Raw genomic sequence first — 27,246 nt, 5'->3', positions numbered from 1 at the left:
ATGAAAGATCGGGCAGCACATCAACAAACCTAGTATATTACCAAAGTCCCTCCCTATGAAGTCAGAGTTTAGGCTACATCGAGCAACACGTCATACTGCTCCGACACTTGATGTTAAATATTGCTTATTGATTGTTAATAATATTGTGGAAAACTTTGTTATTTTCTGGAAGGATGTACTGTTTGGTATACACAAGAACAGCCAAATCAAAAGTGATGTATTGTACCTGATTAACCTTTTGATTATACTTTCTAAATTTTATATTCATTGTTGCAAGTACTCAGGGAAGAAGCCAAGCTTTATATAATTTTATAATACATTTAAACAGTACATCCTTTCAATCAAGAACTCAAAGAAACCCAAAGCCATAAGAACTATTGAAACATGTTCCTCATTGAAGATAATTGATGAACCCTGAACCCCCCTGGCAACTCAGAAAGCATGCTCTCTCTTCTTCTTCTTTCCTCTCTCTTTCTTCTTTCTTATTGCCTATATATTGATATAAGCACTTGTATATTGAGAATTCACGTTTTGTATTGCAATGTAGATTGTTGTTGTTGTTGTAACATTGTGGTTTTCAATAAAGAAAAGAAAAAAATATTGCTTATTGATGTCGTTGGCAGAACAGAATATGGCCTTTCGTATTCAGTGCACCTTTAGTTGCTATTACGTAATGTATACCACGTGATTATTGATTTACGTCAAGTCGTGGCATGCGCAGTGGAGATTCACAAGGTCGTCGTCAGTATCAGCGGTTAAACATGATGTCTCTAGCTGCCCGGTCAGGGGCATTTTACCCTTACATGCAGGCTACAGCTTTTGCAGTCGCAGGGCCACTGAAAGCTCTGGTACCTGGGGTTGTTGTGAAGGGAGAAAAAATTTTGATGAACCCGAAAAAAACCTTTCTGTGCCGTGAATCGCTACATGGTCAAAGCCCAAAGACGGGGCCTGTTGTAACAGTTAGCATCAACGGTGAGTCTTGTCATTGACTGGTGGTCTGCTTAACTAACTACGTTGTCTTAAAATGTGCATTGAGACTATTAATTAGACTAGTAAAAATGTATTGCAGTATACTAAAGTGGTGTCTCGTCGCATGTTGTTAACTTTCACCCAGTTATTTGGTCAGGGTTAGCTAACCTTAGTAGCCGGCTCTCTCAGGTTCTTGGTTCGCTACCGGTTAGCTTGGGCGCTAAAGAGCGGCTACACGTAGAGGGTAACTTGAGGTAAAAAATACTCATTTCGTGTGTGAAAGAGAGTGACACCGTCTCTATGGGACGGAAAATGAGCGACAAAAGGCTTTATTTTTGAAGAGCTTGTAAACACCAGTATCTGTAACAGTCGTATTAGCAGTGTTCTAGTGCTTTCGTCGTCCCATCATCCAGCTACTTTCTGTCTTCTGTGTAAAGACTACAGCGTGAACAAGAAGCAAATACTTACAAAAAGTAATGAAATCGGTGTGTGGTCGATTATTTGTTTGTGATAACAATGCTTCCTGGCAGTAAATCTTATACTTTAGGACAGCCAGTTTATTTCCCTATTAAGGCGAGACACTACAGGTGAATAGGGTAATATTTTAGAATAATAGATATCACCATGAAACTTCCTCAGTTGATTACTTATACAAGTATGAAAAAAAAAAAGTATTACATACAAAAGTTTTAGAAATTTGTATGTTTAATTATGCAAATTAGGCATTATCTCATTAAATATGTTCAAATTTGCATATATTTCTGGAAGATAGATCTGAATATATGATAAAGCCAGATGCAAAATTCTTTTTTCATTTTTGTTTACTCACAAAATGAAAAGAAAATTACAGAAGGAATTTAGGATATCTGCTTTAATTTCCTAGGAAATCAAAATGTACTGTCCATAGCCTAAAAAACATCGATTTTTGCCATATTTTTTTTATTATAATGTCACATAAATCAGGCCAGGAATGATTTATTAACAAATCCTTCTGTAAATATCTTCAGAATACTGGTAAGTGTATACCTGGAAAGTTTGGTGTTAGTAGGTGCTCCATAGATTGACTTATTGATACTGGAAAAATACAAAAAAATGATTTTGAGAAAACTGCATTTAAAGACTCAAATAGGGGAATTCAATACATTTGTATTGGAAACAATTGCTCAAAAACAGAATATGCTCAGGCCCTTAGTAATACTAATATTGAATAAAATAATCTTAATAAAGAATACAAGCTCAATAAAATACAATAAAATATATTTTTCTTTGAAAGTTGTGGTGTTTTGGGGCATTTTCGGAGCGTCAGAGTCGTCCACGTGATGCGTCTGAGCGAATCACGTTAGCAGAAACGAGCAGCAGCCAATGAGATTTCGTCATTAGCTATAAATCCGCCTTTAGACATTCACGATTGGTTACTGATAGAAAGGAAGTGCTGTTATTTGGGTTTCATATCATTGTGCAGGAGACTCAGAGCTTTCCAACGATACCGGTCATGACAGACTTCAGTAAACTGGCGAAGCTCGGCATGGCGCGTTGGAATGCTAACTTTTTGATAAATTCGGGCGAAACGTACTGCCGCGAGTAAACAAAATGTAATAAAATAAACATTTTAATTTATGTTTTCAACGTTTTCTTCATAGCAGGTTGAAAGAACACATGTTGAAGGAGTAGACTGGCCCAAAATCTCAAAATTGAACACTGCATGAAAAATCACTGTTTTTGCCTGCCGTGTCTCGCCTTAATGACTCCACATTTGTAAGGAAAGTGCATTTGGGTTGCACCCATGAAAAACTTGCCAAATCTTCTCTTCCACGTGCTACTCAGGCTCCTGTTTCTTGAGTACATAAATTGTTAAATTTGCAGTATGTCTCATTTCCTCAGCCTTCAGTTTCCCAGTCCAGTAAACGACACAACAGGAGTCAATAGCAGAATAAGCTGTTTGGGATTGGCCAGGAAGCTTTGGCAAACTCTGCTGCGCAACTCACAAATTAATTGACCTGATTTCCTGCGTGTATTATATTATGTCAAAACGTACCCTATTTGACATTGCATGTGCGTGACTGCCATCCCCATATTGTGCGACATTAAATTGTATTTAAATGTGTGAGAGACGTGATTCTTTGCACACAGGGATAGTTGTGTCATCATTCTGTGCAAAATGAGTTTAAAGGCAGTGAGTTGTTCTGTTTGCATTCCATCTGACCAAACTCTTCAAGGTCTAAAGACTGATGATGTTGATGTTTCTTTGATTGAATGATTTTTATCAGCTGAAGATTGTAATATTAGAATGTGTTGTGATCTGTGTGGATCCTGTTCATGTTGGTTCTTCTTGATTTTAACTCGTAATAAATTGTTTTTGCAGGCTGTGCAGGAGTCAGATTTGCCCACACAGACATCAGGGTACCAGATTTCTCTGACTACAGGCGCCAAGAGGTGCTTGACCCCAACAAGTCATCCCAAGATAGTAGTGAATCCAGGAGAACCTTCTCTTATCTGGTCACTGGGGCCACAGCTGTAGTGGGGGTCTACTCTGCCAAAACGGTGGTCACTCAGTTTGTTTCCTCCATGAGTGCATCAGCTGATGTCCTGGCTATGTCCCAGATTGAAATCAAGCTGAGTGACATCCCTGAAGGCAAGAACATGACCTTCAAGTGGCGAGGTAAACCGTTGTTTGTCCGTCACCGCACTGAGAAGGAGATCGCTACCGAGGCTGCTGTCGACCTCGCGGAGCTGAGAGACCCTCAGCACGACAAGGACCGGGCTGTCAACCCCAGCTGGGTCATCGTTCTTGGAGTGTGTACACATCTGGGCTGCGTCCCCATTGCCAATGCTGGCGACTATGGAGGCTACTACTGCCCGTGTCACGGGTCCCACTATGATGCTTCGGGTCGCATCAGGAAAGGCCCCGCCCCCCTCAACCTGGAGGTCCCCTTTTATGAATTTCCAGATGAAGACACAGTGATCGTTGGATAAACAGCTTCCACCAGAATATACTCTGGTCTCACAGAAGTGTGCTGAAGGTGTGTTCAGGACCATGAGGACATGTTGAGGGTTCACATCAGCGATCTGTGGGTAGTCCTAGCCGGTGACAGGGAAGGCCTTAAAAACCTTTTTTATTTCATGTCAAACAACTGCCTTCCAAATGAGAGCAAACCGTGATTAACCTGGGCTTTGAAATGACTGATTACAGATCATCTAAAGTTAAATCGATGGATACTTCAAGCACCATCCCCTCTTGAATATTACGTGAATTTGACAGAAAAGCACCTGTTTATCTTAATTTATAGTCCATCTAATTATCATAGAACACATGTTGTTTTCCGGTGTAGTCAATAAAGATTTCTATTTTATTTGAAAACCAGAAGTCTGTTGAGCTTTCTTTGTTTTAAGAGATGTACGTTGTCTAAAACTGTCAAATAAGTAGTTTTATCCAGATTACATGAAAACGCCAGTTCAGATTTATGATTTTATCTCTTCTGTTCTGTTTCTGTTGATGAGGTCCTCCATGAGAACATGGAGGCCATTCTCAGGCACTGGAGGAGTAACCGGCAGTCTGTGATCTGCAGTAGATCCGACGGTATATGAAGTGATACACGACAAAATCAGAGTTGAGCAGGAAAAGATTCTTCAGAGGTCTGACAACATCGGGGGGCTTGTGCTGTTACTATCCTAACTGTTGGTGCATCAGGACCCTCTGACTTCCTGTCAGTCAGTGAATGCAGATTAGGCTTGTGCTTCAGTTAAAGTGTTTATTAAGTGTTATTGGGGTCAAACTAATATCTGCTTTTGCAGTTTAAAATAGAAAGAAGAGTGCTCAGTCAGACACATTAAGCTGCTTCCAGATCAGTATAAAGTAATGCAGGTCTGAAAAGGAGATGAACAGTGTACAGGTACTGTTGAACAAATAGTTCACATTGCCCAAGTGTCAGAGCTACATAACTGATTTCTTTATATTCAGCGTTACCCAGGCTCCGCCCTCGCAGTGACGCAACACCTTCGGCTCTGCTACACTTACTCAGGCCAACTGCTCATTCAGGTGGATTCGAGTTCCCGAAAAAATGGGAACTCCACCCACTTTGTCGGGAAGCAATCAACTTTGAGCAGCGCCAACCAAGGCGGGTTCAAGGTAGTGACGTGGTTGAACTGCCACTCAACCCATGGATTGTACACGGAAGCGCTTCATTCAATATCAACATGGAGCAGCATCAAGCTTTTGACACTGCTGTAGATGCTGTAATGAAAGTGTTCGACGGGAGATTCTCGTTAAAAATCGAGCAAAGAACAGCCCTTGAATCGTTTCTTGACAGGAAAGACGTTTTCGCCTGGCTTGCTCCCTACTGGCTTTGGTAAGAGTTTAATCTACCAGTTAGCCCCGCTGGTAGCTAAATCATACGTCAGAGGAAAGAGTGGTGTGATTGGCTTAAGCTTAGGCACAGCCTTTTCTGGCCACAACCAGTAGCAACCCGAGGGAGGCGGGTTGACCAGGCCATTTCGAATCGTATTCGTTATGGTCTTGGTCAGACCAGAATCTCGAAGAGATTTGAAAGTCTATGTTAATCAGGCTAATTCAGCGTTTAGATGGGCAGTTGGTTAAATGTGATCATCAAATTTATGGATGAGAAGTGGTCAGTAATGGCACGGGGTATAAGGAACTGCTCGTTAAAGTACTGGTTACTGGTACATTTCATTCACAGTTTAACAAAAAAAACTTTTAAAAACAATTTTACTACTTTGTGAAAAACAGGCATGATCATGTCACGGGATTCTCTATATATGTTTCCCTGTTCCAACAGATATCCTTTGAATGGTGTTACAGTGCCCCCCCCCCCCCCCCCCCCCTTTCTGTCTTCTCAAACCCCAGCTGGTCGAGGCGGATGGCCACCCTTCCTGGTTCTGGTTCTGGTTCTGCCAGAGGTTTCTTCCTGTTAAAAGGGAGTCGTTTCTCTCCACAGTCGCCTCAGGCACGCTCAGGCCGGGAGATTGGACCGAAAAACAAAAAGTTTTCAGTGCAATCTGTTGGTTTCCTTAACTAGGAAATAGTTTTTGAATTGGCTCTATATGAACGAATTGGATTATTTTATGAATAATTATGATTACAATTAATTGAATTCCAATTGGCTTGAATTGGACTTTATCATTTAAGTGCCTTGAGATGACATTTGTTGTATTTGGCACTATATAAATAAAAATGAATTGAATTGAATTGAATATATGTGCTCAGGAACACTTCCAGGAGCCGTTGTCTGTGAACACTGTTCACCGTGCCATCCACAAATGCAGGTTAAAGCTCCATCATGCAGAGAAGAGGCCACATGTGAACAGGATCCAGAAACGCTTTAAATCTTTCAAATTGACTGAAAACTGTTTGAAAATCTCTTTGGTTCCAAAGGGAAATTAGAATGTTGCAGTGCTTGTTTCTCCCCTCTAACAATCAGAAGTTGTCATGGTGATTGCTGCTGGTAGAAATCGTTCCGTGTTATACACTCAAAAAAAACAACTCATTAGATGAACACAAATACATTTTGGGCAGGTTTTCCACCCATTAAATCAATGTAGCCCCAACTCAATTTAAGTGTAACATGATAAAATTGAGTTGGTCAAACTCATTTTTATCAAATACAGTCAAAATAAAAATAATTACATTAATTGACCTAAACTGATTTACATTTGTTCAACTCAAATTAATATAATTAGTCTAAAATAAAATAAGGCAAAATTCTTCCATTCTTTCATGTGACCCACATAACACCAAATCTGGTTTCGTTTTTATTTAAAACTGATAAAAACACATCCAGATATACACACTCTAAAAAAGAATGTGTTGGCTCAACGTAAAAAAATTGATGTAACAATTTGCATAAATTTTTTTAAGCTATTTCAACTTAGCCATAATTGAGTCAGTGCCACAAGGTTTATCTGGTTAGGCAAACTCATTTACTTTAGCACAGGCAACATGATTTTCTTTGTCCTTTACAAGCTTAATTAAGTTGAACCAACTTAATTTTCTTTGTTTAAAAATGACTCCTTTTAGTTATGGAACCAATTTATTTTCCTTTGATTCTACTCAGAAATGTCTATGCAAATTGTTACCTTATTTTTTTTTAGTACTATTAACTTATTTATCTAAGTCAGAATAAATTACACATTGAAATTCCAGTTTTATGAACGGTTTATTCAAACATGGCTGAATATTGACATTTTAATAGCACACAAAACTAGCCTCCATAAAAGAAATGCTATAAAACAGCCCAGTAAAACTGTCTCAGAGATACCTAACATTCTGACAGTCATGCTGATCAGACTGATATACATTCTTTGCATTACTGAAAGTGCATTATTTTGAACTATACTATCTACTAACTAACTATACACTATACTATAGGTAAACTATAGCTGAACTCTACATTATACACTGCACTTATAACATTACACCTTCTATAGTATGTTACTCAACAAAACATTGCAAACAACAGTGCAACATTTTCCTCTTTAATTTGAGGATGGTCTAACTCAGATTCTTTTTAGTGCAACAGTTTATTTTTTAGCAACATTACCTTGGGACTGGCTTTCAGGTCATCCAGCTCGAGGAGGATCTTTTGAAACACTCTAAAAGTATTTTTCAGTCCTTTTAGGTAGCTGAGGTTGAGTGCGTATATCAGCCCCATGAGCAAGGCACAGGCTCTGGGAATCTCCACATCTGTTAGGACCTCTGTTCCCTCTTTGACGATCTTTGCATGGGCTGGAATCAGAGCCACCTCGTGTTGTGACAGTCTTCATCAGTTGGTCCGTACTATCCCGTCTCCTTCCTAGTAGGTCAGAATTAATAGAAATGTTTAAAGGGTTTGTAGTGGATTGGAAAATGCAACATATATTTACAATGTTATTTTAAAATCTTATGTATAAAATAACCACAGGAAAACAATATATCTCTATGTGAAGTATAGTGGTGTCTGATTGACCTCCTCTTTGAAGAGTTCCTTCTCCTCTTCCTTAAGGTACACCATTAAGCCACGGATGGCAGCCTCCCTCCGTGTCTCCACAGAATTGTCCTGTGAATAAGAAAAAGAATGTTGAACTCCTCTAGGAAGATGGATTGTTGATAATTACATCAAAATGACATCACATAATTACATAATTTATTATTTAGTTTTAATTTATAGTTTTGCCTATTTTATTATTATGTGACATATTATTCCCTTATAACAAGTCTGAGTTGTAAACAGCTTCCTTTCAATACATCTAGGAGACAATAAACAATCTTACAATTTATTCTGAATTGCTTTTCTGGTCACCTGTAAAATTTAGGTCCATTATTCACTCTCCAGCACAGCACTAACAATAGCCTAAGATGTATCAATCATGATCAAAAACCCAACATCACAAAATTAAATATCTTATTTCAAAGTAACTACATTTCATTTATTCATACCTCTAGCAGCATGTTCTGTATGCGCTGAATATTCATTTTTGCAGCCCCCCCTCTTGAGGACAGCAGGTACATTATTTTCGGGGAGTATTGGTCCAGTTTTGCCAGGAATGTTGTCTCCAGGCTAACAGTTGTGATCCTCCTGAATTCTTGGTTAATCTGTATACAAAACAAAAGGCACAAATAGGCACAACATATTAATTTATACAATTTACTCCAAAGTAACACATACTGGTAGCTGTCTTATGGAAAAATATTTACTTGAGCTGCGTCAAAAAGAGCCGGCCATCTTTCTTTCAGGTCACTGACTGGTGGTTCTTGATTAACAACTTCTTGCCTGCGAATGGAAAATGCCTTTGCCATTTTTTCACTGATGATCTGACAGTTGTCCCTCTTTCTTACTTCATTGAGGCGCTCCACTCTTTCATGTTCCAAACTTTCTTCTGTTTCTCCTTGTGGGTGAGGGGGCAAATAGTTAACTTCTGACTTTTTTGGCCTTTTGACATTCTTTGCAGGTGCTTTTTCATGTGGTCTCTTCTTTCTGAGAGAGTTCACATCAAGTTCAGGGCATCCAAGCCCTCTCAACCTGGTTCTATAGTTTCCCATCTTATATTTGAGTCTCTGTTGCCATCCATAGCATCCATTATATGAACCTGGTTCTTTAAGGCAAAGATGCTTCTGAATCAGCACCTCAGCAACATCCGAGAACTGTGCGCTTGTTGGGTAGGCAACATACTGAAAGATGGTTTCAGCCAGTCTCTCAAGGATGTCTGAAAGGACTGAGGTAACGTTGAGTGGAATGCCATCCTTCTTGAAAGCTTCATTTCCAGAGGCAAGCACAAGCTCTGTGTCATAGCCAAAGTGAGGTACTGGAAATTGCAAATAGGCCCATATGTTTTATCCATTTTAAACTATTCCTTGTCTTCAGGAATGTTTCCAGCATGTTTTAAATCAGCTGTGGTAACACCTTTACTGAAGAAATCTAGATTAGATCCTGACTCACCATCAAATTACAGACCCGTCTCGAACCTTGCTTTTTTATCAAAGGTGTTTGAGAAAGTGGTCTCAAAGCAGCTCGTCCAGTATTTAAACACAAATGATCTCTTTGAACCTCTTCAGTCTGCTTTTCGCGCAAATCATTCCACAGAGACTGCGCTGACGAAGGTGGTTAATGACTTGCTATTAAATGTTGACTCTGATCGTGCTTCGTTTCTTTTGTTGTTAGATCTCAGCGCTGCTTTCGATACGGTTGATCACTGTATTTTGCTGGAAAGACTCGAACATTATTTTGGCATCTCGGGCAAGGTGCTGCTGTGGTTGAAGTCTTATTTATCTGACAGATCTCAATGTGTTTTGTTTAATAATGTTCTGTCAGAGTCCTGTACAGTTAGATATGGGGTTCCACAAGGGTCTGTTTTGGGTCCCCTGCTCTTCTCCCTCTACCTTGCACCACTTGGTCATCTATTACGCTCATTTGGAATTTGTTTCCACTGTTATGCGGATGACTTACAAATGTATATACCAGTAACCTTGGAAAATGGGTATGAACTTGAGGTCTGTCTTTCAGCAGTTAGGAGCTGGTTTTCAAAAAATTTCCTGTCCCTTAATTCTGCAAAAACCGAGATGATGGTCATTGGACCTCAAAAACTGCATAACCTATTTGAGAATGTTACTTTGTCTCTGAATGATTGTGTTATTCACTGTAGCGACAAAATGAAAAATCTTGGTGTTTTATTTGATCAGACTCTTGTGTTTGACAAACACATAAAGGAGGTAACCAAAGTGTCCTTTTTCCACCTTAGAAAGATCGCTAAGATCAGGTCCATCCTGTCTTTTGAGGATGCTGAAGTCCTCATCCATGCCTTTGTCACCTCTCGCTTAGACTATTGTAACGCCCTTCTATCAGGATTGCCTAAAAAATGTTTTCGAGGCCTACAGATGGTGCAGAATGCTGCTGCTCGTATTCTGACCAGAGCAGGCAAATTTGAGCACATTACCCCGGTGCTGGCCTCTCTTCATTGGCTTCCTTGTCAGGTTCGAGCTGATTTTAAGGTTTTATTGTTGACATATAAAACTGTAAATTGTATGGCACCCTCTTACCTGAATGATCTTTTAAACATGTATGCACCTTCTCGTGCTCTTCGCTCTCAGGGAACTGGTCTTTTGAATGTCCCTAAGGTCAGAAAAAAGACTGTCGGAGAGCGAGCTTTTTCCTTCCGGGCTCCTAAGCTTTGGAACAGTCTTCCTGTAGATATAAGACAGGCCTGCTCTGTGGATGTTTTTAAAGCTAAGCTAAAGACCCACTTGTTCACCTTGTGTTATGTGTCATGAGTGTTTTTAACTTTTTTATATGCTATTTTAACTGCCTGTACAGCACTTTGATTTGAAAGTGCTTTACAAATAAAATTATTATTATTATTATTATTATTATTATTCCAATCCGGCGCCCCACACTGGCCTTGTAGCCAGCTGCAAAATCATTCTCCACGCTTGTTATGATAACATGATGCTCTTTCCCATGTGCCCCCCCCCTCCCTTCCTGACACTCCTGTGAGATTTGTTGTTGAACTGGCTGACATATTCGAACTTGTCAAGGACAATTTGCCTGATCCAACACTCTGTGCAGACTTATTGAACAAACATACACGCACACACATACATGCTCATTGATAACACACGCAACTCCTCACCTCTTCACTGTCCCATTGCTTAAGGTGTATGTGATGCTTTTTTCTGTGCTGAGGTTTTTTGCGATCTCAGACCGTATCCTGATAAGGGTATAGTGTGAAGTATGATTTTTTCCCTCCCCTCACCCAATGTTGTTCCCTTCCTTCTTATCTGGCGGCGCCTGCGTGGCCGTGAGCCCGCGGGCTGCGATGCCTTGGTCACACTCTCTCTCCCTGTCTGTTTCTGTGTTGTCTGTCATGACCGAAACTGGAATTTCCCCTTGGGGATTAATAAAGTATAATTGATTGATTAATTGATTGATTTATCAGCTGTGGATAATGCTCAAGAAAGTGATGCTTTGGAATAAGTCTTTCCTCAGGGAAAGTCTCCAGGAATCTATGGCGATGCTCAGAAATCTTGCTTTCAAGGAAACAGATTGTTAAGTCTGTATGGGCAGGAGAAAGGACAAGTTCAACTATGTCCTTAAAGTTCAGAAGGACCAGCCATGAGGATTCACTCTCTGGTATTCTTTCTCCAACTATCACGGGAAGGAGGCAAAGCAGGGCCCAATTTTCATGGGCATTCCCACCAATAGTTTTTCTTGTAGCAAAAGTCAGTGGAACTGCTTGTGGTGCATTAGATTTATCTGCCCATCTGTATGGGAACTCCTTGATCAATTTATTTAGTTCATCAAGTGTGAAATATTTCTTTTTGATCAAGGCATTTAGGCACAGTGCTAACTCGTAAGGTACAATACCTTCAAAGAGGTCATGGAGTAAATCAGGTGGGTAGCCAGTTAAAACATCAAAATGTTTTAGTTTTTCAGTCAGTGGGCACTGTCTCTTTACTCCACAACAATGAGATCCACTTGTTTGTGCTGTCTGAACATGAACCCTGTGTTCTTGTATTGTCCTAGGACAAAATGCACCACTTCTAACTTCACTTACTTGGAACTGGGATCTTTCTCCAAGACAGAACCTGCAGCAGTGTGTAGCTGAGAAGCTCTCCACAAATCCTCCAATAGAATGAGCGCCAAGCTTATCTGCAACAACACAATACACAGTACCTTTGACTCGCATGCCTAATGAAGGAATGTAAAGTCCTTCTTCTTCAAGGCTGGCAAGATCTTTTAGCAATGGCTCCAACACAGCATCATAGCCAAAATATTTGATATCATCAGCCTTGCAGAGCAGTGCAAGGTATATTGATGTCAGTGATGATCTGAGTAGTGGTGGCACATTTGCTAAAACCCAATACACAGCAGTAATTTTGTGCTTTTTTTTTGAAGTACCAAGTGGATTACACACTTCAAAATCATCCACATACAGAATGAGAGAAATAGCTGGATTATTTCCTGATAGCAATGTATTGTTTTTAAAATGTGTGCCATTATGAAATGAGTTGTATTGACTTTCAGAACTGCTGTGTGCTTCACATCTGTGTGTGAGCCAATCCTGAATTTCTTTTTTCTTCAAAACTTCATGCAAGGACTTCAAAATAGGTACATATTGGAAACTTCTCTGCTCCCTGGCACTGAGCATATACTCTATGGGTTCTACCACAGAAAAATCCTCCTTGAAGTACTCTCTTCTTTTGTAGGAAGTGGAAAGAGGACCATTACTCGTTAGGGCTGATGTAATTGGGTTGCACTCACATAGGTCTGTCACCATCTCTGAGATGATCACATCATCAACTTCACAAGTATGCTTCTTTAAGCATGACTGTAAAATGTCTTTTAAAATAGGACCAGAAGCTGATGAAGAAATGAAGTGTAATTCTTCAACTAACTCATCAATACCATGCTGTGGTACATTGAATATGCTTTCCAACTTAAGCAGCAAGTGGGCTACGTGTTTTTCTATTAAATTAGGCAATTCTCTCATTTCATTATCTTCAGCATCTTCACTCACTGCACCCTCAGTATCATCTTCCAACCCAACTGCATCCACAGGATTGTGCCCAGCATTTAGAGGATTTACATACCTCTGCAAAAGCTCAGGCTTGAAGTCATCAAGAGTGTGAGGATTGTGTTTCCGGCTTCTATGAGAGGCAAATGTTCCATAAATGTTTGTTTTGAAAGGACAATTTTCAAAAACACAATACACAGTTTCCTGTTTCTTTAAATGCCGACCAATGTGCTCAAAGTATTCTCTTTCTGTGGAGATAGTGTTTAAAGAGCAACATGGACATTTAAATGACAGTACAGTGGGCAATGTCACTGTCTCACGGGTCGAGTGACTTCTTGACAGATGGGTTCGCAGGCTGCCCCATGTTTTAAATGAGCAATAACACTCCCAATAAAGACAAGGGAGAGATTCTCCACCATGGCCATGTCTAAGTCTATAGTGCTTTAAGAGATCTGTCTTTCTTTGTGTTTCAAATTTGCAAATTTTACAGATCCACTTCATTTTAAAAACTAGGGGTCTGTTTAAATTATTTGAACTTAGGTCATTCAGAAGGCTGTAGTGCCTACAACTTGTGCCACATCAGCAATACAGTAAATTTAATTTGACCATTTTTGAATATTCAAGATGAAAAACAAGAAAAACAAAAGCTTGCAAACTAGCCTTCTACAAAGAAATGGGCATTAGGCAAGCACACACACACAACTAGCTTAATAATGTTAAGACCACTCCTGTGCCGTTGGCATCTGCAACATTTGCTTCCTCACCCGCACTGCACTTGCTGCTGCTGTGTCTTGAAGAGCAAACCGCAACTATGCTCAATAACCTACAACGGCCCAGCCACGCAACTTTTGCTGGTCAAAACTTCATTGACACTACAACAATTTAAAATTTGAAAGACGCAAAATGGGTATTGCTTTATCTTTGCAAAGTTAAAACTACTGCTTTAGAAGTTCAGATTTCACCATAAAACAAAACTTAGACTAAAGTTATGGCTGAATTACAACACCAATTAGCTAAAACTCTAACATTTCTAGCTTAAATTTTACCTACGCTTACCGAGGAAAAGCATTCAATTTTGTGCAAAACGATTTCTTGTACTGTGTGCTGATGCAGTTATTAGCTAAAGTTAGCTGAATAAAACAAGTCAAAACATTATACTCACCGAGTCTTAAAGTTTTCAAAATCCTTGTCTGTGCTCTGCTCCTTTCCCTCAGAAAGGCATGGTCTGTCAGCAAAACAAGTCCGGGCAGGTCAGCCTTGTACTCAGCTTTTAACGGACACTTAAGAGATTTTTAAGTTGTACGAAATGAATACACTTCTAAGTTAAGTTAAGGCAGAAATGTCTGTTCAAAATCCATTTATTATTGAGTTAAGACTATTTTCTTTATTTTAATTTAGACCAACTTACTAAATTAAGTTATCAACTCATTATTATGTGTAATAAACACATTTTTTTATGCTGAAAAAGCACTTGATTTTGAGCTATACCTACTAACCCCATGAATCATTGTGCACAGATGTATATGTTGAACTTCCACATGAAACTCGTCAACGGATTGATGACATCTATAAACTCAACAACATCATGATTTGTGTCAATACCCAGAAAAACTGTCTTTACAAGCACAGATATCTGTTTCAGGTAGCAAAGCTAAGGCAAGTTGTGACAAGTTGGGATCGACCATGAACATTTTTTAGCATTAACTGTAATATGTAATGCCTAAAACTGGTATGAAATATACATATAACACATTCACACATAGAAGCAGTACAAAAAAATGGAAATCTTTCCACCAAGCTCAGACTAAACTGATAAATAAAAGGACTTTGAACTTGACTGATAGCTTGGATTTATTCTCTTCTCTTAAGTTTTTTCTCTAATGAACACAGTGCATTGCCTATCACATTTTAGAAAAGAAAATAAATCCCTCCGCTGACTTTAAAACTAGTTACCAGTACTTGGAACACAACAATACAATTTCAATATTTACAATGGCTAAGGCAATGCATTACCAGTTCAGACTACATTGGTTTTTACCATAAATTGCAAAGTGGAAAGTCTGAGTCCCTTATGAAAAGAGCTTCATTTTCAGCTGCTGTATTTTTACATTCAGCTTGTGTCCATCCAGGTTCATTGTGATTTTCTGGAAGAACTCGAAGGTGTACTTCAGATTTTCGGGAAAGGCCAGATCAAGGGCGTAAATGAGCCCGAATAGCATGATGAAGCCCGTGGTGACACTTCCAAGGTTGTTGAGGACTTTAATACCCTCAATCACAACTCCCACGTCTTCAGGTTCCTCATGTCCGTCTCTTCGGATTGTGTAAATGTCCATGACCGTGGTGGTAATGTCCCTCTCTGCATCCTCAACAGCAGTGGTATTATATGCTGGGAGAGAGAGAGAGAATCCTTATTTGCTCTACTGCAGCCACTGTTGCTCAATTTAAAAGACAGCCTGCATATAATGTATATATTTTTTAATCTAATGAAATGTATCTACTCTGATGATGTCTTTCATTTGTCCATCAATCACACTCCATCTTCCATCATTTCTCAAACAAACAGAAGCACATGGCTACTCAATATCTGCCAAAACAGGTCATTAAAACATTCAATTTTACACAGCAGCACAACTTTTTTCAAATTGGTGTTATGTCAGCCGTTTATCAAAAAATAAAACAAAAATGTCAGCAAGAATTTCCTGAAAGATCATTTAAAACCTGAAGCATTTCAGCATGAATACTGTTGCTATTTAAGTGTATGAGGTAAACTGGTTTAACTGCCAGTGGCAGATGAGCATCTGAAAACTGCCTAAAAAAAATCACACTCATGGTCTCTGCATCTAATCTGCTGGAGTGAAATGTGACATTGAAAATAAGAGGAAGAACTGCAGCTGAGTCCAATTAGGACAGCTGAAGGCAGAGGAAGATGATCCCAGCTGACAGCGGAACTATTTAGAGAATATGGGAAGTTCCGAGTTTTATTTTCTTATCCAGTCATTCTTCTGTTTCATCGAACATGGGAATAAAGAATAAACGTTTGTAAAAGAACTGCTGACTTCATGGAATAGCATGTAAGCATACTTGAGCATTTTAATATCCACTGGACACCTTCTTCCTGATGGGGACTTCTGGATTTCCCTTGCAATTAACAGAATGAATTGGAATTATACAACTGACCACTATAACTATCTACTATTACAGAGCTGCTTCTGGTAAACCTCTTAATGTCTAACACATGAACTAAAACATGAGACGGAGATAATAATATTAATACAATATTAATGACATGTTTAATATTAAGAAAACGCTTCACAGCACATGTTTAGTGTATTACCTACATACTACAAAACTAAATCCAAAAAAATCTAAAAATCCATCATTTCCTGTTGAACAAGATTTTGTCACACAAGCCAAAGGAAGATCGTCTCAAGGCAAGGCAAGGCATCTTTATTTATACAGCGCATTTCATACCACAGGCAACTCAATGTGCTTTACATAAAGACAAGGCATTTAAAAGAACAGCATAAAGCAGCATAAAAACAAGCCATTTAAAGAGAAAAAAAAATAGAATAAAAATTAAAGCAATCAAAGAAGAGGGGAAAAAGAAAGATATAAACTCAACCATAAGCACACCGAAAGAGAAATGTTTTTAACCTGGATTTAAAAGTGCTTACAGTTGTGGCTGATTTCAGTTCTGCTGGTAGTTTGTTCCAGTTGTGAGCAGCATAACAGCTAAAAGCTGCTTCACCGTGTCTAGTTTGAACTCTGGGCTCCACTATCTGACCTGAGTCAGCAGATCTCAGAGCTCTGCTGGGTTTATACTCTGCTAGCATGTCATTCATGTATTCTGGACCTAAACCATTCCGTGATTTGTAGACGAGTAGCAGAACTTTAAAATCTATTCTGTATCTGACTGGGAGCCAATGTAAAGACTTGAGAATTGGGGTGATGTGATCTCTTTGTTCTGGTTAAAACTCGGGCTGCAGCGTTCTGAATGAGCTGCAGCTGTTTGAGACTCTTTTGGGGGAGTCCAGTCAGAAGACCGTTACAGTAGTCAAGTCTGTTGGAGATGAAAGCATGAATCAACTTCTCCTGATCTGTTTGGGACATGAAACCCTTAATTCTGGATATGTTCTTAAGTTGATAAAAGGCTGATTTGGTGACTGATTTGATATGGTTGTTGAAGGTCAGGTCTGAGTCTATCAGCACGCCGAGGTTCCGGACTTGGTCTTTAGTTTCTAGAGACAGTGACTCAAGATGTTTACTGACAGCAAACCTCTTCTCTTTGTTGCCAAACACAATGACCCAGACTACTGATCAGCTTGCTTTAGTTCCAGCTGGATTGTTCCCAGAAAATAGACAAGCTGCAGACTGTAATAAGGTAAGGACCTGACGCTAAAAATGTTTTTTCAAGAACTTGCCGAGTTAGAATTTTTGGGAAACTGTAACTGACCACTTAATGTGTTAGACAAATTTGTGTCCCAGGATGATGTGCAGTTTATCCAGTTTCTTAATGCCAATATTAAGCAGAAAGACAATGGACATTATAAAATGCCACTTCCCTTTAAGGGCGCTGAGGCTCCAGGTCTACCAAACAATAAAAGGTTGGCCACCATTAGACTGCAACACCTAAAGAAAAGGTTGAAGGCAAACAAGCAATATTACGACCAGTACACAGCCTTTATGAGAGATATGATGGAAAGAGGTGATGCAGAACGGGCTCCTATAGCTGCTGGAAAGGAGACAGTGTGGTACATCCCACATCATGGAGTGTACCACCCTAAGAAACCAGATAAACTTAGGATTGTGTTTTATTGCTCTGCCAAGTTTAATGGGATCTCATTGAATGACACATTACTAACAGGCCCTGATTTGATCAATAACTTGGTGGGAGTACTACTGCGCTTTAGAAAGGAGGCTATTGCTGTGATATGCGACATTGAGAAAATGTTTCATCAGTTCTCTGTCATGCCTGAATGCCGTAATTACTTGAAGTTCCTCTGGTGGGAGGGAGGCCAGTTGGATGCAGAGCCTCAGGAATACAGAATGACTGTTCATCTCTTTGGTGCTGCCTCCTCTCCCGGGTGTGCCAATTATGGACCCCGGTACCTAGCACAGCAACACAAGACTGAGCATCTTCTAGCATCAGCCTTCATAGAGAACAATTTCTACGTGGATGATGGGCTGATTAGTGTTCCAACAGAGGAGGAGGCTAGAGAGCTAATTGTGGAGGCACAACAACTTTGCAAGAGTATAGGTCTCCGCCTGCATAAGTTCAATTCAAATCGAAGAAATGTACTTACCTGTATAGCGGCATCAGAAAGGGCAGATACTACTGGTCCCCTCACTCTCAATCCAGGCACTTTACCAGAAGGACACATACTAGGGATTCAGTGGTCCATGGAAACAGACACTTTCACCTTTAATAACGATGCCAAAGACTACCCTTCAACTCGCCGTGGTATCCTGTCAGCTGTTGCCTCTCTCTACGACCCACTTGGGTTCGTGGCTCCATTTAGCTTGAAGGGAAAATGTATCCTGCAGGAACTGTGTAATCGAGGTGCTGGGTGGGATGATCCCATTCCTGCAAGTCTACAACCACGGTGGGAGGAATGGAAGAACGGACTCAGGAAATTAAGGCAGATTGTCATACCTCGATGTAATGCCTCAAGCAACCTCAGTAAAATTGTCAAAATTGAGTTACACCACTTTGCGGATGCCAGCAGTGCAGGGTATGGCGTGTGCTCCTACTTAAGATACAGAGACGACAAGGGAGAGATCCATTGTAGCCTCGTGGTGGCAAAGACAAGAGTTGCCCCACTGAAAATCTTGAGCATTCCGAGGTTGGAACTGTCAGCCGCTGTTACCGCAGCCAGAATCAGTGTCATGTTAAGGTCTGAATTGCAATTGAAGATTGATGAAGAATTCTTTTGGACTGACTCCCAGGTGGTGTTGGCATACATCTCAAACAAGGCACGTCGGTTTCATGTGTTCGTGGCCAACCGTGTGCAACTGATAAGAAGTAGTACAGATACCAAGCAATGGCACTACATTGACACGGCACAAAATCCGGCTGACCTTGCCTCAAGAGGCGCTGACATAGAAGAAATGACAACATCTAACTGGCTATGTGGACCCAAATATCTGTGGGAAAAGGATGTGCTCTTACCCTCTAAACTCTCAACTGACTTACTCGTTGGAGACCCAGAAGTCAAAGCAGTCCAGGTGTTTGCTACTGAAATCAGTAAAACGAGTGATATCTTGAGTCGTTTGGAACGGTTTTCTTCCTGGACAAAGCTCATCAAAGAGGCTGGGATCTAAGGAAACTCCATCTCATGGTAACTGTGTGTCTGTTGAAGAGCACAAGAGAGCTGCAGAGATCGCGATTGAAATGACTCAACAACAAGCTTTCGCACAGGAGATAAAGACCCTCCAAGGAAGTTGTAATAAAGTGTGTGTCCCAAGCTCAGGTCCTCTGTTTTGCCTGGATCCCTTTTTGGATGCAGGACTACTTCGTGTTGGTGGGAGATTAAAAGAATCAGATCTGAGCCAAGAGTTAAAGCACCCCATTATTCTCCCAAAGGATAGCCACATCACTGAGTTGCTAATAGCTCATTATCACACCCAGATTCACCATCAGGGGCGTAATCAGACATTGATGGAGCTACGAAGTAATGGTTTTTGGGTCCAAGGTGGGAGTAAGACTGTATCCAACCTTATTCACAGATGTGTAAAATGCAGAAGGCTTAGACGACCTGTAGAGGAACAAAGGATGGCTGATCTCCCCAAAGAGCGCTGCCAAGCCTCTGTCCCCTTCACATTCTGTGGTATGGACTGTTTTGGCCCGTTTGTCGTTAAAAAGGGTCGGAAGGAGCATAAGCGCTATGGACTCATTTTCACCTGCTTATATTCACGTGCAGTCCACCTTGAAATGCTGGAAGACATGTCTACTGATTGCCTTATCAATGCATTAAGATGCTTTATAAGTCTGAGGGGAGCAGTCAGTCAGTTATACTGTGACCAAGGCACAAATTTTGTTGGCGCCAAAAATGAGCTTAAAGAAGCCCTTAAGCAATGTGACACAAGGACACTAGAAGCTTTCTTGGCTGACAAGCAATGCAAATTCGTGTTCAGTGCTCCTTCTGCTAGTCATGCAGGGGGTGTCTGGGAACGTCAAGTCCGGACAGTCCGCAATGTGCTGGATGCCACTGTTGCTCAATGCTCAGGGAGATTAGATGACTCATCTCTCAGAACGCTGTTCTACGAGGCAATGGCCATTGTAAACAGCCGGCCTTTAAGCATTGATGGAATCAACGACCCTCATTCATTAGAGCCTTTGACTCCAAATCACCTTGTCTTAATGAAGTCTAAAGTTGCCTTACCACCACCTGGAAAGTTTGTGAGGGAGGACTTGTATGCTGCAAAAAGGTGGCGTAGAGTACAATATCTTGTTGAGCAGTTCTGGAGCAGGTGGAGAAGAGAATATCTCCAGAACATTTGCTTAAGACAGAAGTGGCACGTACCCCGGAGGAATCTACAAATAAACAACGTGGTCATCATTAAGGAGGACATGCTCCCTAGGAATGAGTGGCGTCTCGGACGTGTGATTGGCGTCACAGAAGGAGCTGACGGACTGGTTCGTCGTGTCAAGGTACAAGTAGGAGATCATAATCTCCAGGAAAGGAAAGGAAGTTACACGTTCAAAACATCAGTCGTAGAACGACCTATCCAAAAATTAGTCTTGCTACTTGAAGCTCAATAACTCTATACCGCCCCCCCCCCCCTTCCTTGCACTATATGCACATTTCCACACATACCATTTGCACTTGACATGTTTATGGGCGTATATGTAAATATACGTATTTGGGGTTTAGCCTGTGATATTTTTTTTGTGTACTTTGTCCGTAAATGAGAAAAAGGGAAAATCATTGTTGATTCATTCTTGTTGTAATTCATCATAACATGATTTGGTGGGAGTGTAACTGACCACTTAATGTGTTAGACCTTTTATTTTGAAATGACGTAGGACGCACAAATGCGCAGTGGATGGTGCCAACATGGCGGCCCCCTAGAAATAAATATTGGCGTTTTCTTCACGCGGTTGAGCTCAATGCACACAGGGATCAGCGCGCACACACTTTGTGGCGTTGATATCCCACAATGGACTACTGATGACAGCTTATCGTATGGATTTGTATGGACTGCTAGTTTTGCACCCTTGGAAAGTGGAGCGAGGTATGCTTTGTTTTCATACTTTTATTGATGTTGTAAAATGCTGAATGTGGATAGCGTTATGAGGAAGGTGTAACTGTGTCAATTTGTGACTTTTTATCGGACTATTGCGTGTAACTTGTTGGATGCCTGATGTGAGTGTGATGAATTATGTTTTGTATACGGACTTAAGATTTTAGGATAGTTATTGTGTGTTTTTTTTTGAGAACCATATTGTTTGTGTGTGTTAAATTTTAGTTTCACGGTGCTGAAGGAGCTATAATAAAGAGATAGAATGCACCCGTTTCGAGACTCCAACCGCGTTTCATTCCGAGGGTTGCTATAGAAAGTATCCAGCTATGAGATCTTTAAGATATGATGGAGCTCGGTCATTAAGAGCTTTATATGTAAGGAGAAGAATCTTAAATTAAATTCTGAATTTAACAGGGAGCCAATGAAGAGAAGCTAAAACTGGAGAAATATGATCTCTGCTGTTAGTTCTCATCAGAACTCTGGCTGCAGCATTTTGGATCAGCTGGAGGCTTTTCAGAGAATATGTGGGACAGCCCAATAATAAAGAATTACAGCAGTCCAATCTTGAAGTAACAAATGCATGGAGCAGTTTTTCTGCATCACTCTGAGACAGGAACCTACTTTAGCATGCAGAGCTAAAGTAAAAGAAGCTCTGGCTTTGAGAAAACCTGTGGCACTGGGAACCTGGCCTGTGTATGTGCAGGATAAATACCAATTTAATTCAAATCTGGTCATTTTCACGATTTATAGCATATGACACCTCAAAGCACCCCTACATTCTAATGTTTCAGTTGGATAGAGGTTGGACCGCAAGATATTTTGAGGCAGATGATAAGATAATAAGAGGCAGTTGAGTGTATTCTATAGAGAGTACATACAGAGTGGACAGAAATGTGGTCTTGGAGGCAAGCATTACTTGACAGAACACCAAATAATGCATCATCTATGGGCCTCTAGAAGGTGTCAATAAGCCTGTGACCGTTTAGCTCACTGGGATGAGTGGGTGGCCCAGATACTGATTTATTTTCAAATAAAGTCCAACCCTGAGAAAAGAAAAGATAGGCTGCCCGGTGGTGTGGACTGCTGGTTCAAAAGACCTCCGCTATGGAGTTTGTATGTTCGCTGAATGGGAATGATGGAATAACATCATGTATATGTGAGAGTAGGAGAGAGCCAAAGGGCTGGCCCAAATGACCATATGTGATTGCAACCTTAAAGACATTGGCCCTCATTTATCAAGCCGTCGTAGGAAGCATCGTATATATGAGCGGAGAACTCGTTGTACGCAGAGGCTCAAGTGAGATTTACAGAACATGCGTATACCACACCAATCCCATCGTAAAACCGAGCGGCTGTTGATAAATCCGGCGGCTGAAATCCATCGTAATGATCCTAACCACGCCTTCTACAAAAGGGGGTTGAGAGGCCGCACCTCTAGAGTTTGCGACATGGATAGACGAAAGGCGGCAAAGAAACGCTGTTGACAGCTGGGACGGCTGTCAACAGCGTTGGCGATGTAAATCGCAGACCGGACGAGTTATGTATTTTCCCCTACTGTGATGGTCAATAAAATGTGATAAACTCCAGATTAAATGAAATCTAAAATTGAACGATGTTTTACTTTTTCTCCAATAAGATCAGGAAGAAGTGGTCCGATATGAAATTGGCCAAAAAAAGAAGGTCGCAGCTGTCCGACGCAGCATGTCGGACAGCGGGGGGGGGGGGGGGGGTCCGATCCAGGTTTGGATTTAAGTGCCTTGGAGGAGAGGGTGACTGGCCTGATCGGAGCTACGTCCTCATCGGGCGTGCCAGGGAAACTTGACACTGATGCGCCCATGTCAGAGCTCGATAATGGTAAGAATGACTGCACACCCAAGACGTTTAAATAAAACAGTTGCTTTAATATTCAACACAAATGAGTTTCCTAATCAAACTAATATTTTTCATTCACAGATGAATCCGAAATGGCATCCGGGCAACCTGACCCGCGCGACGAATACGCGGCCCCGTCAACATCCGAAGCCTCTGCCTCTGCCCCCCGGTCTGCAGCGTCACACCGGCCAGCCGTGTTGACCACAGGGGTCCTAGAAAGACAAACAGAGATCGTGAAGTGGATGATGGCTTTAACACACACCATGCAATCTATCGACAGTACATTGAAAGACATAAATGAAACACTGAAGTCACAGAATAAATGCTGAAAGAAATCGTTGTTCTCCTTTCTTTTTTCCTTGAATAACAGAATGCTTACCAAAAGTCAGAATAGCTGAATAAGTTCCTCTCTCCTCCTGAGCGCTCTTGGCTGTGCAGGCTGGTGGTAGGGATCTCTGGGTGCGAGGTCCTCTGGATGTACATCTGGAAATGGCACTCCATTTTTTTGGGCAATGTTATGGCTGGACAGCAATCTCCTCTTTGAGTGCTGTAGTCCGAAACGTTTTACATTTGACAGTAATTGAGCCCATTGTGCTGATGAAAACACTGAAAGGCCATAGTTCTATTGGGCACAGCGACACAGTTTTTCAAATTTCTGTCTGTTTTCTGTCTTAACATTTAAAATGGATCCACCCATTTGTGTGTTCCTATGTAAACTATGAACAGTCAATCTAATTAGCCACAGCTGGACTTAAGTTCTGGAGAAAGTACAAGGACTGTTAAGAGCAAACATAGTACATTCGAGCCACGGCAAGGATTTCACTCTGACATTATAGCTTTTGTGTCGGCTGAGCATAAAACATACACTGCTCAAAAAGATTAAGTGAAAACTAAAATAACACTTCCTTGATACGCTGAGAACAAAATAACATAAAAATGATCAATGTGAATCAAAATGATTATCCCATGGAGGTCTGGATTTGGAATCCTACTCAAAATAAAAGTGGAAAATCACATGACAGGCGGATCCAACTCCAGTGGAAATTCCTCAAGACAAGTCACCTCCACCTGCCTGTATGACCTCCACCTGCCTGTGTGACCTCCACCTGCCTGTATGACCTCCACCTGCCTGTGTGGCCTCCACCTGCCTGTGTGGCCTCCACCTGCCTGTATGACCTCCACCTGCCTGTATGACCTCCACCTGCCTGTATGACCTCCACCTGCCTGTGTGGCCTCCACCTGCCTGTGTGGCCTCCACCTGCCTGTATGAGCTCCACCTGCCTGTATGAGCTCCACCTGCCTGTGTGGCCTCCACCTGTCTGTGTGGCCTTCACCTGCCTGTGTGGCCTCCACCTGCCTGTATGGCATCCACCTGCCTGTGTGGCCTCTACCTGCCTGTGTGGCCTCCACCTGCCTGTATGAGCTCCACCTGTCTGTGTGGCCTCCACCTGCCTGTGTGGCCTCCACCTGCCTGTATGACCTCCACCTGCCTGTGTGGCCTCCACCTGTCTGTGTGGCCTCCACCTGCCTGTGTGGCCTCCACCTGCCTGTATGGCATCCACCTGCCTGTGTGGCCTCTACCTGCCTGTATGAGCTCCACCTGCCTGTATGAGCTCCACCTGCCTGTGTGGCCTCCACCTGCCTGTGTGGCCTCCACCTGCCTGTATGAGCTCCACCTGTCTGTATGACCTCCACCTGCCTGTGTGGCCTCCACCTGCCTGTATGAGCTTCACCTGTCTGTATGACCTCCACCTGCCTGTGTGGCCTCCACCTGCCTGTATGAGCTTCACCTGTCTGTATGACCTCCACCTGTCTGTGTGGCCTCCACCTGCCTGTATGGCCTCCACCTGCCTGTGTGGCCTCCACCTGCCTGTATGGCCTCCACCTGCCTGTGTGGCCTCCACCTGCCTGTATGAGCTCCACCTGTCTGTGTGGCCTCCACCTGCCTGTATGGCAGGATCAATGAATAAGTTTAATTTGAGATGGCAACCCATTATCACTCACTTTGATAATATGAAAGAACTGGAGGCTAACCCCACATAGCTTAAATTCAGATTTCAATAGTCTTTTCTTGTAGTATACTGTAGGTGTCCTTATTGTGCTTTATTATACCCCCCCCCCATATTGTTTTGTTGATGTTTATTATTATTATTATTATTATTATTATTATTATTTATTGTTGTTGTTGTTATTTATTTAGATACATGATTTATGTTATTCTTTGTCTATTATGTGTTGTTTTGGTTTTCAATAGTGTTGTCAAGGTTCTATGTTTAAATTTTTTTTTTAAAAAGTGGAAACTTTCTACTATAATTGTGAGATGTCTTCTCCAGCTGAGTTTTGATTGTTTCTAATAAAAAAAAAAAAAAGAATTGTTTTATTATATTTATTATTTCCACATGCCTGTGCAATGAAGACTTGCTTGCTGCTGATAAACGCAAAGAAGAACAGCTTACACATTGATGCTTACATAATGATGACAAAAAAATCTCCTCTCTGGTTGTGCTGCACCTTAAAGTGGCCGCAGACTTGCAGTTTGGGGCCCTGCTATGTTGGCTGCCGCTAACAGGGGTGACACAATACAGAATATGACACTCCGACCTCATTTTAAAGTTGACATGATGAAATCATGCCAAAAGGGGGAATGTTATAAATTGGCTTTATTCTTAGACTTTATGTATTCATATTCTGTAGTTCACTAAATAATCTATGTTCCTAGTCTGTACGTTTACACTCTGCTCATACAAATGAAATGTATGTCAGATAGGTCTGGTACAGTAGATACACGTCTGAAACAACACTCACACACACACATTGTTTATCACATCCATCCAAAGAACATGACAAAGACGGTGGATGGCCTGCTCATATCACTAGCAAATGTCTAATTATACTTTGTCGAGTGTAAGTACAACCTCTGTGAGATAAAGGTGGACATAAATATGAAATGTGTCCGGATTTCGGGGCTCTCTGATGGAGGCCCTGCGAGGGCTCTGTCTCTCCGAGTTCAGCACAGCTAAACTTCACATGTGACCACGAATAAATACTTTGTTTAACTTAAGATTTCTCCAGCTTGTTCTTGGGCTTCCAATAAAAGAATCGGGCTAACAAGTACATGCTGAACTGTATTAAAAGTACTGCAGAAATCAAAGAATGTGATCCTCACTGATGCAGGTAGATGATGGCACCTTCAACAACAATTCCAGGAATAAGCAAGCTGTGGTGGGTCCTGAGCAGTGTTGGTCAAGTTACTTTTAAAAAGTAATTAGTTACAGTTACAAGTTACTGCTCCCAAAAAGTAATTGAGTTAGTTACTCAGCAAAGTGTGGCGTTATTTTTTATGTTCTATAACGCTGTTACGTTCTATAACATCTTTAACATCAAATATGTTTATATTAACTGATTGAAGAATAAAAACACTATATACAGTCATTTAGAACATTCTGTATTTATTTGAACTCAATAGATTGCAGCCTGCCATATGATGCATAGAAATAAAAACAGAAATATTGAATGTAAAATGGTGATGGTGGTCACCTGTTTCTGACCCGAAAAATGGAGTGTTGTTTGTTTTCGAGTGGCTCCGTCTCCTTCGCTGGGGCTCACGCTAGATGCATTTGGGCTTGGGGTTGGGTTAGCAGCTGCATTTGGGCTTGGGGTTGGGTTAGCTAGCTGCATTTGGGCTTGGGGTTGGGTTAGCAGCTGCATTTGGGCTTGGGGTTGGGTTAGCTAGCTGCATTTGGGCCTGGGGTTGGGTTAGCTAGCTGCATTTGGGCTTTGGGTTGGGTTAGTTAGCTGCATTTGGGCCTGGGGTTGGGTTCGCTAGCTGCATTTGGGCATGGGGTTGGGTTAGCTAGTTGCATTTGGGCTTGGGGTTAGGTTAGCTAGCTGCATTTGGGCCTGGGGTTGGGTTAGCTAGCTGCATTTGGGCTTGGGGTTGGGTTAGCTAGCTGCATTTGGGCTTTGGGTTGGGTTAGTTAGCTGCATTTGGGCCTGGGGTTGGGTTAGCTAGCTGCATTTGGGCATGGGGTTGGGTTAGCTAGTTGCATTTGGGCTTGGGGTTAGGTTAGCTAGCTGCATTTGGACCTGGGGTTGGGTTAGCTAGCTGCATTTGGGCTTGGGGTTGGGTTAGCTAGCTGCATTTGGGCCTGGGGTTGGGTT

General features: G+C 41.3%; 1 protein-coding gene across 1 annotated transcript; it reads left to right on the top strand.

Annotated features, from left to right (window-relative positions):
- The first annotated feature begins 717 nt into the window (after window positions 1-717).
- Window positions 718-4,327, top strand: uqcrfs1 (ubiquinol-cytochrome c reductase, Rieske iron-sulfur polypeptide 1). Its single transcript, XM_075470024.1, has 2 exons — window positions 718-972; window positions 3,332-4,327. Exons 1-2 carry the CDS (start codon window positions 762-764, stop codon window positions 3,940-3,942), a joined length of 822 nt encoding a protein of 273 aa, XP_075326139.1. The 5' UTR covers window positions 718-761; the 3' UTR covers window positions 3,943-4,327.
- Window positions 4,328-27,246: the final 22,919 nt, after the last annotated feature.

This window comes from Odontesthes bonariensis, chromosome 1 (genome assembly GCF_027942865.1).
Source record: "Odontesthes bonariensis isolate fOdoBon6 chromosome 1, fOdoBon6.hap1, whole genome shotgun sequence".
Taxonomy (NCBI): Eukaryota; Metazoa; Chordata; class Actinopteri; order Atheriniformes; family Atherinopsidae; genus Odontesthes; species Odontesthes bonariensis.
This window is presented reverse-complemented; position numbering and strand designations above follow the sequence as displayed.